Genomic DNA, 14,395 nt, shown 5'->3' with positions numbered 1-14,395 from the left:
AACTGAAATGTGAAGTGAAATATAATGGCTAAGTTTTCCCAACAGGCCAGTTTGAATTTCAGTCTTCTTCTGCTAAGTTTAGGCTAAGACTTGACTTTTGGCCCCAGTCAAAGTTTCCATGATTGTCTCTGTTTGTCCCCGACTCCCTCAGGAGTACGAAGACCAATGGCAGCGAGGACCCGTCAGATAACCAGGATGGCAAGGAGACATCGGAGAGCCAGGAGGCCACCGACGTCTTCAGCTCGCAGTTCGAGAGCATCCTGGAGTCGGACCGTTTCCGCAGCACCCTCTACAGCAGCCTGGACTCCCTGGACGCCCTGTCTTCTTCGGCTGACGATGAGGTGGACTCATGCTTAACTTTCGACATGCCCCTTACGCCCATGATCCAGCAGCGCCTCAAGGAGATGGGCCACTTCGTGGAGGTGTCGCCCGACGTGGGGCGCCAGGGGGAACGCCAGGAGGTGCTCAGCGTCACGACCACGGGGAAGAGCGGGAAAGCCGCCCTGGAAGTGACGTCGGCCTACCTAGAGGAGGTGGTAGCGAGTGGGGACCCCGCTTTCAGCAGCCAATCAGATACATTTTCCAGCGGACCCCTGGCCAATGGGGTGGAGCGGGAACCAAAGGACTGGCTGCACGGCTGCCTGAGGTAGGAAAAAATATACTTTATTATTGTGGCTGAATAACAACAGGCTCACTACACTGTTAGGCCTGTTCTCTCGTAGATCATTTGTTCTACGTTGTGGCACTTCTTACACTGGTACTGAACAGAAGGTTCAAGGTGATTTATTCTACATAAGCTTATCAAAGCAGGTGAGGTGTGTGTGTGTGTGTGTGTGTGTGTGAAGTAAAACAACATGCTTCCTTACATAAGGCAACACAAACTAGTGACATGGGGTAACAACTAGAAACAACTACATGTCTCAACAACCTGTTCATCTATTTGTCCTTTGAACTCATCCAGGGACACCAGGTCCTGGAGTTTTAGGTTGGCTTGGGGACTAATGAAAGGACCTTCTTCCATGCTCTGTTCTAATGTTCGGGTCTGTTGGCATAAAACAAGATTGAGATCTGAGCTTGTTTGTGTTTTCATTTGGAGCTAGAAGAGAGGATAGATAAAATGGCCTTCTGAATAAGAATGTCCCGGTGTCTGAGCCAGCGTGTTGCTAGTGATGTCCACCTGGCATGACTGTAGAGATCACAATGGTGAGTTAGACGTCTCTGATTTGGGACAAAACTAAGGCCTGCATGATACACAGAGTCAAGAGCCTTCACTGTAGAGCTTGAGGCTTTTACATAAATAGTATCACCATAGTCCAATACAGAGCGAGAAGTACAACTAATCAACTCTTTCCTGGCAGCAAAGGAAAAACGAGCTTTGTGTTGGTAATAAAACCCCAATACACAGCTTGAGTTTCCTGACAAGGTTCCCTACATGGGTGGTGAAGCTCTACTTCTCATCCACCCAAACTCCCAGATATTTGACAATCTTAACCCGTTCTTGCTTCACAGTGCCTGCCAATCTTACCCAGTTCCTGCTTCACAGTGCCTGCCAATCTTACCCAGTGCCTGCCAATCTTACCCAGTTCCTGCTTCACAGTAAGGCTTTGAGTGACACAAGCTATCAATTACGATGCTAACTTAGCAACTAAGGATCTTGAATCTACTCTGGGACAGAACACTGCCATTGTGCATCGATGTAGCTGCGCTAGGTTTTATTACTGTGGTAATGCTGCCTTCTGCTGGACATATCCTTCTGTTGCAGTATTACATGGGAGAGAATAATACTGGTGGTCCACTGCCTTGGGTAAACTTTAAACCCCAATAAGGAATTGTATGAATCAATATCTCCATTATTCAGTCCGGTATCTATGATTACAAGTAGATATAGCCTAGGCTATGTTTTGATATTATGTAGGCTGAGGTGTTGAGAAACATGCCCCAGTGGGCCTAGGTGTTAAGAAACACGCCCCAGTGTCTCCTAATATGTTTATGCAGATATAGCTAGGTTTTTGGATACTTTTTTCCAGTATACTTTGGATACTTTCTTCCACTCCAGGGACACCTGAAAGAGCAGTTTGAAAAGCCCATCACCACACAATGATAATAGGTTTTTATCATTGGTTGCATGAGCCATTAGGGTCAGGCCATTAGGTAAAGTGTCATTTAATATATGATTGTTTTTGCACAGTGTGCCGTGGACACAACAAAAACATCTAAAAGGCACAGAATTGAATGTGTACAACCCACCAGCTCAGTTACAGTAACTTGCCCATCGTTCTTTGTGTTTTGTGGTAAAGCATTATTTTGTGAATCCTAAATTGGCCATAATGAAATAATGTCTTGTTGTTCCATACCTTGACCTTTTTAGGTGCTCTCAGAATCCACATTTGGTCTAGGCCTACTGCAGCCTCCCCTAGTCAAAACATTGTAAACTTTGTTCTTGTACTTTTTGAAGCTAACAGACAATAAAACCGAAACTGGAAGAGCACAACTTACATTGGAAACAGGTTTTAGGATTTGAGGTCTGAATTCCTGAGTATATTACTGAGCAGGGGGCAAGAAGGCTGCAGACATTTCCGTCCTTTTCCCAACACAAACGTGAAAACACACAGTAAATCCACAGCTACATGGGCGGGGTGCAGCAAGGGTAAGATGTATGCCCCCATCATTTTTTTATTTTAAAAGGAATATACTGTACCTATTTCAAATAGGGCTGGCACGGTAATTGTATAATCGTGTAACCGCCGATTTCTAGATGAAGACTGTCATGAAGGTTTTTTGTTGTGTGGAACGAACAGCTGACTAAAGACGGGATGGCCGGGCATTTGTGCGGTTTAGTCCATTTAATAATATAATAATAATAATAATAATAATAATAATAATATGCCATTTAGCAGACGCTTTTATCCAAAGCGACTTACAGTCATGTGTGCATACATTTTTACGTATGGGTGGTCCCGGGGATCGAACCCACTACCCTAGCATTACAAGCGCCATGCTCTACCAATTGAGCTACAGAGGACCACGTGATTTCCACGTTAACATAGACTCTTTACAACATGATGGAACTTTGTACTCCTTTGCTGAAACAAGCAAGGTGTTGTAGCAAATGAGTCTTTGGTTGCCTAGGCAATGCACCCACCTCCCTGTAGCAGCAGCGCATGCATTCAGGAGAGGAGAAAATAAATTAAATGATAAATTAAATTAACATTTGGCTGACAAAACCATAATCTAAAATTCCATGACCGTCACAGCCCTAACTTCAAAAGCTCCTCAAGCCAAGTGGTCTGACCCTCCCCCCACATTTGAAAGGAGAGCTTCACCCCGGCTTTGATGTTTATCATCGACCTTTAGTAGGAACTGACTCACATCATGTCAAAGTGGAAGGATGGGTAAGAGTAATGGGTCGAATTAATTGATACAACCATCTGCCCTTGAAAAAGGTCAAATGAGCAGTGAATTGTAAATGCACATAATTTTTCTATCCTAATTTCGAATAATTCAGAATTTTATCCGATGGCTCTTGCATCCAATTTGTAGGGAGCTTTTTGTAAAAGATTTATTCTGAAACACAGCCTATTTAATACGTGTCCCTAAACACTGCAGCAATGATATTCCATTCGGAAAATGAATTTGGCATTCAATATGTTACGTCACTGCAGTACATCATCAGAGGTTAGTTATCTATCCTGTGAGCTGATACTGTAGTCCACTATTTCCAGCATTTTTCAGCGCGTGTGTGCAACTGACATCATCCCCCTGCGATGGCAATTTTTTAACATTTTACCACCAAGCCATGTTAGAGGAAATTAAGCAGCAGTGTTATTTATAGCCTCGGTAGAACAGCAGACACAAACCCGCGGAGCCCCGACTCTCACACTCGTACGGTGAAGGACATAAATACATCCCCCCCCCACATACACACACACACACACACACATATATATATATATATATATATATACACACACACACCCTGCCTGCCACCAACGAGCAGCCAGCACAATCCCACTCCTTCCTTCATTCATGCTTCCGTGAGGAGTGGCCTCAGCACACGTTCAGGGCTCAGGCCCCTTCAGCAGATGGGGAGGGAGGCAGGAAGCAAGGCACATTTCCAGCTGGATATCACAAGCAGCACCGTCATGGACTAAACTCGCGTCCTCTCGCCGGCTCCCTGCCGCACGCATGCACACGCACACAAACACACACACATACACAGACAGACATACTCCGGCCAGTCGGCCCAGAGCTGTCGGCTTCAAATGGATAAGCAGAATCGGGGCTTTCTACCTGTGTTGTCCTAGCAGCAGCAGCAGCAGCAGCAGCCGAGGGCAGGAAACAGCAGTGCTCTTGTCTCCATGTAGGTCAAAGCACAGAGCATTGAGGGACCCGGCCGCTGGTCACATGACACAGGCTAAAGCTAAAGAGTTTCATTCTTAGGGACTTTTCTCCTCTTCCTCCTCCCCCTCCTCTCCTGCCGGTGAGGCCGGCTTCCTATGGGCTCCTTTGTGTCGTCCTGTTTCTCCCAGCCAGGCCCAGCCGACGCCTCGGACGCCGCTGATGCCGCTGCCTCTGAAAGCGACTCCATCCAGTAAGTGGCGACCTTCAGCAATGCATGACATGCTGCCTTATCGTCATGACGATGGCTGCTCCTAGCCTTTCTTTCATAGGCTGTCGGCTGGGAGAATGCAGCCAAGCGGTTCGCTCTCCTCTCCTGCTGTTAAACGTGTGCCTTGTAGAAACAGACACCGATTTACTCCTTCTCTTTCTCTCTCTCTCTGTCTCTCTCTCTCTCTCTCTCTCTCTCTCTCTCTCTCTCTCTCTCTCTCGGTCTGTGTCGCTGTCTCTGTCTCTCTCTGTCTCCAGTGAAGGTTGTTAACGGGAGGCTTTGCCGTATTAATTTTGTTGTCCTTTTCCCCCTCACTTTCTCCTTCTCCCAAGAAGTGGGTGGTTCTTATGCTACCAGGAAAGAGAACAGGAGTCTGGCAAAGAATATTAATGTACTATTCAATGTCATGCTAAATGGAAAGCCAGTTGAGATATTAGACTCATTTGCCTATTTGCTGTCTGGGTTGAGAAAATATAGCCTCTCTGGGCATTTGTGTCAAGTCAGCAACTATATAATGTGCAGCCCAGTAACTCATCCAGGACAGCTCATACATTGGTGAAATATAGGCTGGTGTGAACCTAAATAATGTCCATGAAATGCAAAGATCATTCACATGATTTGTTTTAAAAATACATGCAATTTACTTTGTACACACAAGATGGACAGTTGACAGTGGTACATGTACATGGCATATCAGTGACCATTGAGTGACAAACGGAAATCAAAAGTACTAATCTCCTGTAAGACTTTAATACTCAGTTTCATTGCATTGAGTTGTTAAAACCTTCATCCTTCCTGCACACACAACGTGTAGTTCTCTAGAACCACGTTGGTGTTGTGGGGAGGATTTCATGCAACGTGCAGACCTTGATCGAAATGTAGCAAGGCTGAAAAAAAGCCATTTTAGTCTAAAAACAAATAGCCTTTTTTTACAGTTGAAATTTGCAGTTGAGATGTGGTTTGTAGTCATGTATATTAATTCAAGTCCAAAAACCGACCTTATGGTGGAAAAACTGGTGGAAACTGGCGTATGATAATTCCTCCACACTGCTGATAAGACGTGGCTAAACAAATCACGCCTTTTCTTTGCATCAATTGGAAATATGACGAGCAAGATTGGTCAATGAAGTTGCTCTTTACTGATTTGAATTGCTTTACATTGAATCTGCTGAGGTCATTATTGATCAACAGCAGGTCATTATATTTCTTAAATTAGCCTAATTAACAGGCCGAATAAGGAGATTTTTCATGTGAAGAGCCACGCTTGCAAGTTATATGATTGAAGTTTCTCTAACCATTGCCATTTTACTCCAATATTGGATGTTGAAATGTAATATTTACTGCATGTTGTGGTTTGTAGCAGGTTGGCGTGTCATGCGTACGAATAGTGAATACTGCACATTTCTATATTTGAATTTAGGCCTAATCCTGTAGCTCTGGGTGGATTTAAGTAATAAACTTGATGATTGCAGCTTACTTCTTCAGGGTTAGCCTAGTGTGTCTTAGATGCCTGAATCAGACACACCATTATGTGTCATCCTTTAATCGTGACAAGGAACGTTCCTCAATAGTCTGTGCTGTTTATTGTTCAGAATAATATCGAAACACTATTTTATACATTTGGAGGATTACCCTGATATATGCAAGTCTATCATTTTAAGTATATCATTTGACACTTTTGGAGGTTTATTGCTATGAGGAATTGTTAGCCTCAGAAGTGAATATATGTCTATGTCACAAGTCCTATGTCCAGTGGGCTTTCTTCTGGCCATGATCCATGTGAATCATAGATGCTGTGACTGACTAAAAGGTCCCTCAGTGGTGACTGACTGAACGACTAACAGGTCCCTCAGTGGTGACTGGCTGACTGACTAACAGGTCCCTCAGTGGTGACTGACTGAACGACTAACAGGTCCCTCAGTGGTGACTGGCTGACTGACTAACAGGTCCCTCAGTGGTGACTGACTGACTGGCTGACTGATTAACAGGTCCCTCTGTGGTGGCTGACTGACTACCAGGTCCCTCTGTGGTGGCTGACTGACTACCAGGTCCCTCTGTGGTGACTGACTGACTGACTAACAGGTCCCTCAGTGGTGACTGGCTGACTGACTACCAGGTCCCTCTGTGGTGGCTGAATGACTGGCTAACAGGTCCCTCAGTGGTGACTGACTGACTGGCTGACTGACTACCAGGTCCCTCTGTGGTGGCTGACTGACTACCAGGTCCCTCAGTGGTGACTGGCTGACTGACTAACAGGTCCCTCAGTGGTGACTGACTGACTGACTACCAGGTCCCTCTGTGGTGGCTGACTGACTACCAGGTCCCTCTGTGGTGGCTGACTGACTACCAGGTCCCTCTGTGGTGGCTGGCTGACTGGCTGACTGACTGACTAACAGGTCCCTCAGTGGTGACTGACTGACTGACTAACAGGTCCCTCAGTGGTGACTGACTGACTGGCTGACTGACTACCAGGTCCCTCAGTGGTGACTGATAAACAGGTCCATCAGTGGTGACTGACTGACTACCAGGTCCCTCTGTGGTGGCTGACTGACTGACTACCAGGTCCCTCTGTGGTGACTGACTGACTGACTAACAGGTCCCTCAGTGGTGGCTGACTGACTACCAGGTCCCTCTGTGGTGGCTGACTGACTGGCTAACAGGTCCCTCAGTGGTGACTGACTGACTGGCTGACTGACTACCAGGTCCCTCTGTGGTGGCTGACTGACTACCAGGTCCCTCAGTGGTGACTGGCTGACTGACTAACAGGTCCCTCAGTGGTGACTGACTGACTGGCTGACTGACTAACAGGTCCCTCAGTGGTGACTGACTGACTGACTACCAGGTCCCTCTGTGGTGGCTGACTGACTACCAGGTCCCTCTGTGGTGGCTGACTGACTACCAGGTCCCTCTGTGGTGGCTGACTGACTGGCTGACTGACTGACTAACAGGTCCCTCAGTGGTGACTGACTGACTGACTAACAGGTCCCTCAGTGGTGACTGACTGACTGGCTGACTGACTAACAGGTCCCTCAGTGGTGACTGATAAACAGGTCCATCAGTGGTGACTGACTGACTGACTACCAGGTCCCTCTGTGGTGGCTGACTGACTAAAAGGTCCCTCAGTGGTGACTGACTGAACGACTAACAGGTCCCTCAGTGGTGACTGGCTGACTGACTAACAGGTCCCTCAGTGGTGACTGGCTGACTGACTAACAGGTCCCTCAGTGGTGACTGGCTGACTGACTAACAGGTCCCTCAGTGGTGACTGACTGACTGGCTGACTGACTAACAGGTCCCTCAGTGGTGGCTGACTGACTACCAGGTCCCTCTGTGGTGGCTGACTGACTACCAGGTCCCTCTGTGGTGACTGACTGACTGACTAACAGGTCCCTCAGTGGTGGCTGACTGACTACCAGGTCCCTCTGTGGTGGCTGACTGACTGGCTGACTGACTAACAGGTCCCTCTGTGGTGGCTGACTGACTGGCTGACTGACTAACAGGTCCCTCAGTGGTGACTGACTGACTGACTAACAGGTCCCTCAGTGGTGACTGACTGACTGGCTGACTGACTAACAGGTCCCTCAGTGGTGACTGATAAACAGGTCCATCAGTGGTGACTGACTGACTGACTACCAGATCCCTCTGTGGTGGCTGACTGACTACCAGGTCCCTCTGTGGTGGCTGACTGACTACCAGGTCCCTCTGTGGTGACTGACTGACTGACTACCAGGTCCCTCTGTGGTGGCTGACTGACTGGCTGACTGACTACCAGGTCCCTCTGTGGTGGCTGACTGACTGGCTGACTGACTAACAGGTCCCTCAGTGGTGACTTACTGACTGACTAACAGGTCCCTCAGTGGTGACTGGCTGACTGACTAACAGGTCCCTCAGTGGTGACTGACTGACTACCAGGTCCCTCTGTGGTGGCTGACTGACTACCAGGTCCCTCTGTGGTGGCTGACTGGCTGACTGACTGACTAACAGGTCCCTCAGTGGTGGCTGACTGACTGACTAACAGGTCCCTCAGTGGTGACTGACTGACTGGCTGACTGACTAACAGGTCCCTCAGTGGTGACTGATAAACAGGTCCATCAGTGGTGACTGACTGACTGACTACCAGGTCCCTCTGTGGTGGCTGACTGACTACCAGGTCCCTCTGTGGTGACTGACTGAACGACTAACAGGCCCCTCAGTGGTGGCTGACTGACTACCAGGTCCCTCTGTGGTGGCTGACTGACTGGCTGACTGACTAACAGGTCCCTCTGTGGTGGCTGACTGACTGGCTGACTGACTACCAGGTCCCTCTGTGGTGACTGGCTGACTGACTAACAGGTCCCTCAGTGGTGACTGATAAACAGGTCCATCAGTGGTGACTGACTGACTGACTACCAGGTCCCTCTGTGGTGGCTGACTGACTACCAGGTCCCTCTGTGGTGACTGACTGACTGACTGACTAACAGGTCCCTCAGTGGTGACTGACTGACTGGCTGACTGACTAACAGGTCCCTCAGTGGTGACTGATAAACAGGTCCCTCAGTGGTGACTGACTGACTGACTGACTACCAGGTCCCTCAGTGGTGGCTGACTGACTAACAGGTCCCTCTGTGGTGGCTGACTGACTAACAGGTCCCTCAGTGGTGACTGACTGACTGGCTGACTGACAGGTCCCTCAGTGATGACTGACTGACTGATTAACAGGTCCCTCAGTGGTGACTGACTGACTGGCTGACTGACAGGTCCCTCAGTGATGACTGACTGACTGATTAACAGGTCCCTCAGTGGTGACTGACTGAATGACTAACAGGTCCCTCAGTGGTGACTGACTGACTGGCTGACTGACAGGTCCCTCAGTGATGACTGACTGAATGACTAACAGGTCCCTCAGTGGTGACTGACTGACTGGCTGACTGACAGGTCCCTCAGTGATGACTGACTGACTGATTAACAGGTCCCTCAGTGGTGACTGACTGAATGACTAACAGGTCCCTCAGTGGTGACTGACTGACTGGCTGACTGACAGGTCCCTCAGTGATGACTGACTGACTGATTAACAGGTCCCTCAGTGATGACTGACTGAATGACTAACAGGTCCCTCAGTGGTGACTTACTCTCACTATCAGAGAGCAGTGTGACTCAGATCTCGCTCTCTGTATATCTCTCACTATAGCGGCTCACTTCTCTCGCTCTCTGTATATCTCTCACTATAGCGGCTCACTTCTCTCTCTCTCTGTATATCTCTCACTATATCGGCTCACTTCTCTCGCTCTCTGTATATCTCTCACTATAGCGGCTCACTTCTCTCGCTCTCTGTATATCTCTCACTATATCGGCTCACTTCTCTCTCTCTGTGTTTATCTTTGTATTTCTACTTTCTGTTTCTGTTTTTCTGCATCTCTCTGTATCTACAGGTAACTGCCAAAATAAAGGAAACACCAACATAGTGTCTTAATAGGGCGCTGGGCCACCACGAGCCAGAACAGCTTCAATGCACCAGGCATAGATTCTACAAGTGTCTGGAACTCTATTGGAGGGATGCGACACCATTCTTCCACGAGAAATTCCATATTTTGGTGTTTTGTTGATTGTGGTGGAAAACGCAGTCTCAGGCGCTGCTCCAGAATCTCCCATAAGTGTTCAATTGGGTTGAGATCTGGTGTCTGAGATGACCATGGCATATGGGTTACATATATTTTTAATGCTCATCAAACCATTCAGTGACCTCTTGTGGATGGGGGCATTGTCATCCTATGGGGGCATAGCCATGGTAGCCAAAATAATGGCCTGCCCAGCATTTATATACATGACCCTAAGCATGGGATGTTAATTGCTTAATTAACTCAGAAACCACACCTGTGTTGAAGCACCTGCTTTCAATATACTTTATATCCCTCATTTAATAGTGTTGAGCGATTTTACCGATATTATTATTATCATTATTATCATTATTTTTATTTTATTTATTTTTAAACAACCAAGTGATGATGTCGGTTATATTATTTGAATTCCGTTTTGTTCCGGGTTTTTTTCTGTGAGCTCTGCGCACATTGCAGTTTCTCTAGAGATAAATCATATCCAGCCTAAACTGTGCGATGTAGTAGGGAGTTGTAGTTTCCAACAGGCCAATATTCAACATACTTTAGCGCATAAAACGTGGTAATTAACTACAATGACCATAAGCCATTGCGCATCTACTTGTCCGGTCTGTGTTTCTTTTACACCTGCTACGGAAGAGGCAGAAGAATGCACAATCTTGAGGGGATATAGAGAGCAGCTGTTGCTTCGTGAGGTATCTCTAAAATACATGATCTAAGTGATTGATAGTTGGTATTCAGCAGTCAGAAAAGTATGCCTTATTTACTTTGAAGAATTACAAAATAGTGATTTTTGTCAGACAACAAATGCATCAGCTCTATAGAGATGAGATGATGACTTGGAATGAAAGAATAAAGTCATCAAATAAAACAAATAGTTTATTATACACCTCTACTGAAATATTTTATTAAAGTAATGTGAATAAATGATGGTTAATTAGTGATAAGCAGTAATGTGCAGTCACTACCATCATGGGACTTTTATTCTGTTACAGCATGCAACCCACATAATCAAAACCGAAATCGAAAACCGCTATTATTTTTAAAATAATAGAACAGAAACCGAACCGACCTCAAAAAGCACTAATCGCTCAGCACTATCATTTTCTCAAGTGTTTCCATTATTTTGGCAGTTACTTGTATTTCTCTCTCTCTGCCTCTCTCCCTCTCTTTCTCACTCTTTCTCTCTCGCCATCTTTCTCTCTCTCTCTCGCTCTCTGTATCTGTATTCATCTATTGCTGTTTCTCTCTTTCTCTCTGTATCTCTCTGTATCCATGTTTCTGTCTGTATCTCTCTTTCTCTTTGTATCTCTCTGAATCCATGTTTCTCTCTGCCTCTCTTTCTCTTTGTATCTCTCTGAATCCATGTTTCTCTCTGCCTCTCTCTTTCTCTTTGTATCTCTCTGAATCCATGTTTCTCTCTGCCTCTCTCTTTCTCTTTGTATCTCTCTGTATCCATGTTTCTCTCTGCCTCTCTTTCTCTTTGTATCTCTCTGTATCCATGTTTCTCTCTGCCTCTCTCTTTCTCTTTGTATCTCTCTGTATCCATGTTTCTCTCTGCCTCTCTCTTTCTCTCTGTATCTCTCTGTATCCATGTTTCTGTCTGCCTCTCTCTTTCTCTTTGTATCTCTCTGAATCCATGTTTCTCTCTGCCTCTCTCTTTCTCTTTGTATCTCTCTGTATCCATGTTTCTCGCTGTCTCTGCTCTTCTCCTGCCTGCCTCACCCAGAGCTCATGGGTAAAAGGCAAACAAACACCATGTATTGTCACAGCCATATTGAGTTGTTTGGAACTTTTGAATAAAGCCATTCTGATGGTTTCAGTGTCCTCCAGAAAGCCTTCTCCCCTTCTCCCTCCTCTCTCTTGTCAGGGTTCAGAGATAGGAGAACCTCAATCAGCACGCTATGTTTGGAGCTTTTTAGTAAAGCCTTTCTGTTCAATGTCTGATGCCTCAATCAGAACATCAAATAAGTAAATTACCAAATAAAACCAATGTAAAAGTGAGACATTTGAGCCTCTTTGGAAAGGAAGCCTGTCTTGCAGCCAAGCACCTTTTTCATGAGATTCAGCAGGGAGTTTGTTTTACGTTAGCGAAGAGGAATTTGATGAGCCACCTGCACAACAGTGAGGTGTACGGTGACACAACAAGCGATGAGGTCTTATACCAACCCATCAGACTGCTGAACACTTGAACTGGACTGACCATCTGCTCTGATTCTCTGCACCTTAGAACACATGCACTCACTCATGCACACACCCACACAGACATATACACACACACACACATATACACACACACACATACACACACTGGCCAGTTTGTTAGGTCCACCCATTTAGGATTGGGTTGGACCCCCTTTGCCTCCAGAACAACCTGAATTCTTCGGGGCATGGATTCTACAATGTGTCCGAAATGTTTGTTGCTCAATTGGTATCAAAGTACGTAACGTGTGCCAGGAAAACATTCCCCACACCATTACACCACCGCCACCAGCCTAGCCTGTACCGTTGACATCAGGCAGGATGGGGCCATGGACTCATGCTGCTAACGCCAAATCCTGACACTACCATTAGCATAACGCAACAGGAACCAGGATTCGTCGGACCAGGCAATGTTTTTCCACTCTCAATTGTCCAGTGTTGGTGATCGCGTGCCCACTGGAGACGCTTCTTCTTGTTTTTAGCTGATAGGAGTGGAACCCTGTGTGGTCGTCTGCTGCAATAGCCCATCCATGACAACGTTCGACGAGTTGTGCGTTCCGAGATGCCGTTCTGCACAACACTGTTGTACTGCGCCGTTATTTGTCTGTTTGTGTCTCGCCTGTTAGCTTGCACGATTCTTGCCATTCTCCTTCGACCTCTCTCATCAACAAGCTGTTTTTGCCCACAGGACTGCCACTGACGATGTTTGTTTTTTTGTCGCACCATTCTCGATAAACCCTAGACACTGTCGTGCGTGAAAAGCCCAGGAGGACGGCCGTTTCTGAAATACTGAATCTGGCGCCAGGCACCGACGATCATACCATGCTCAGTCGCTTAGGTCACTTGTTTTGCCCATTCTAATGTTCAATCGAACAGTAACTGAATGCCTCGATGCCTGTCTGCCTGCTTTATATAACAAGCCACTGCCTTGTGACTCACTGTCTGTAGGGGCAATCTATTTTCGCGAATGGGGTGGTGTACCTAATACACTGTGAACATTCATGCTACACACACATCACAACTGCTGCTACCAGACTCTTATTATACTGCTCAGTCTATACACTGCCCCCCATTCCCCCCTTCCCCAATACACATGTAAATATTGGACTATAAACTGTGCCTTCCTGTATATTCTATTCTACCGAGCCATTTACCCCTGGAAGACAACGACACTAATGCTGAGCATTGTCAGAAAATCACACCCCTTTTCTGCTGTTCTTAACTGCCAAATAATAATGTGAACAAACTTATTATGAAGTATATAAGATTCACAACCAAATGAGAAGCTGGTGGAAGCTTAACAAGACATACTGAATCAAAGAGAGATCAATGAACTAGCCATGCCCTTTAGTGTTGTCTCTAAGGACGGTGAATCTGAGCTTATAGGCTAGATGACGGTGCAGATGCTGAGTCATTCCTCCAGAGACAGATGGCCCTCTCCCTACATCCCCTACCCTCTCTGTCAGGGTTTCCCTTAGGCACAGATCTAGGATCAGCTTCCCCTCCCCAAATCTTAACATTAACCATTGGTGGGGGAAATGCAAAACTGACTGAAGATCAGTGTCTAGTGGCAACTTCACCCTAGACTAGTGGTCCCCCCCCACCAGTCCGGCTTTCAACAAACTCGTAATAGGTGCAATTTCGAAATTGGGTAAGGCATCATCAGTTTTCCTCTTGTCATGTCAGTCATTCCATACCTTATAGCAAGGTTTCCCAAACTAGGTCCTGGACCCCCCTGGGTGAACGTTTTAGTTTTTTTCCCTAGCACTACATAGCTAATTCAAATAGCCAACTCATCATCAAGCTTTGATTATTTGAATCAGCTGTGTAGTGCTAGGGCAAAAACCAAAACGTGCACCGAGAGGGGGGGCCCCAGGACAGAGTTTGGGAAACCTTGCCTTAGAGAGCTATTTATAACTTGGCAGAAATGTCCAGATCAACTAGCCCATGTCAGCTATCATTTTGTTTTGGCTAGGTTTTTTAGCCCATAGAT

General features: G+C 46.4%; 1 protein-coding gene across 3 annotated transcripts in view; it reads left to right on the top strand.

Annotated features, from left to right (window-relative positions):
* The window catches only part of psd3l (pleckstrin and Sec7 domain containing 3, like), a gene marked incomplete at its 5' end in the record, with an annotated part of 152,560 nt that overhangs the window by 25,935 nt on the left and 112,230 nt on the right, over positions 1-14,395 (top strand). For all 3 annotated transcript variants that reach the window (XM_084158985.1, XM_084158987.1, XM_084158986.1), the window contains one exon: positions 152-646. In XM_084158985.1, the coding sequence (XP_084015111.1) occupies positions 152-646 (495 nt within the window). The remainder of the gene's footprint in view (positions 1-151; positions 647-14,395) is intronic.

The sequence above is a fragment of the Coregonus lavaretus genome (genome assembly GCF_964263955.1).
Source record: "Coregonus lavaretus genome assembly, chromosome: 4".
NCBI lineage: Eukaryota > Metazoa > Chordata > Actinopteri > Salmoniformes > Salmonidae > Coregonus > Coregonus lavaretus.
The sequence above is the reverse complement of the archived record's forward strand: the minus strand, read 5'-3'. Positions and strand labels throughout refer to the sequence as shown.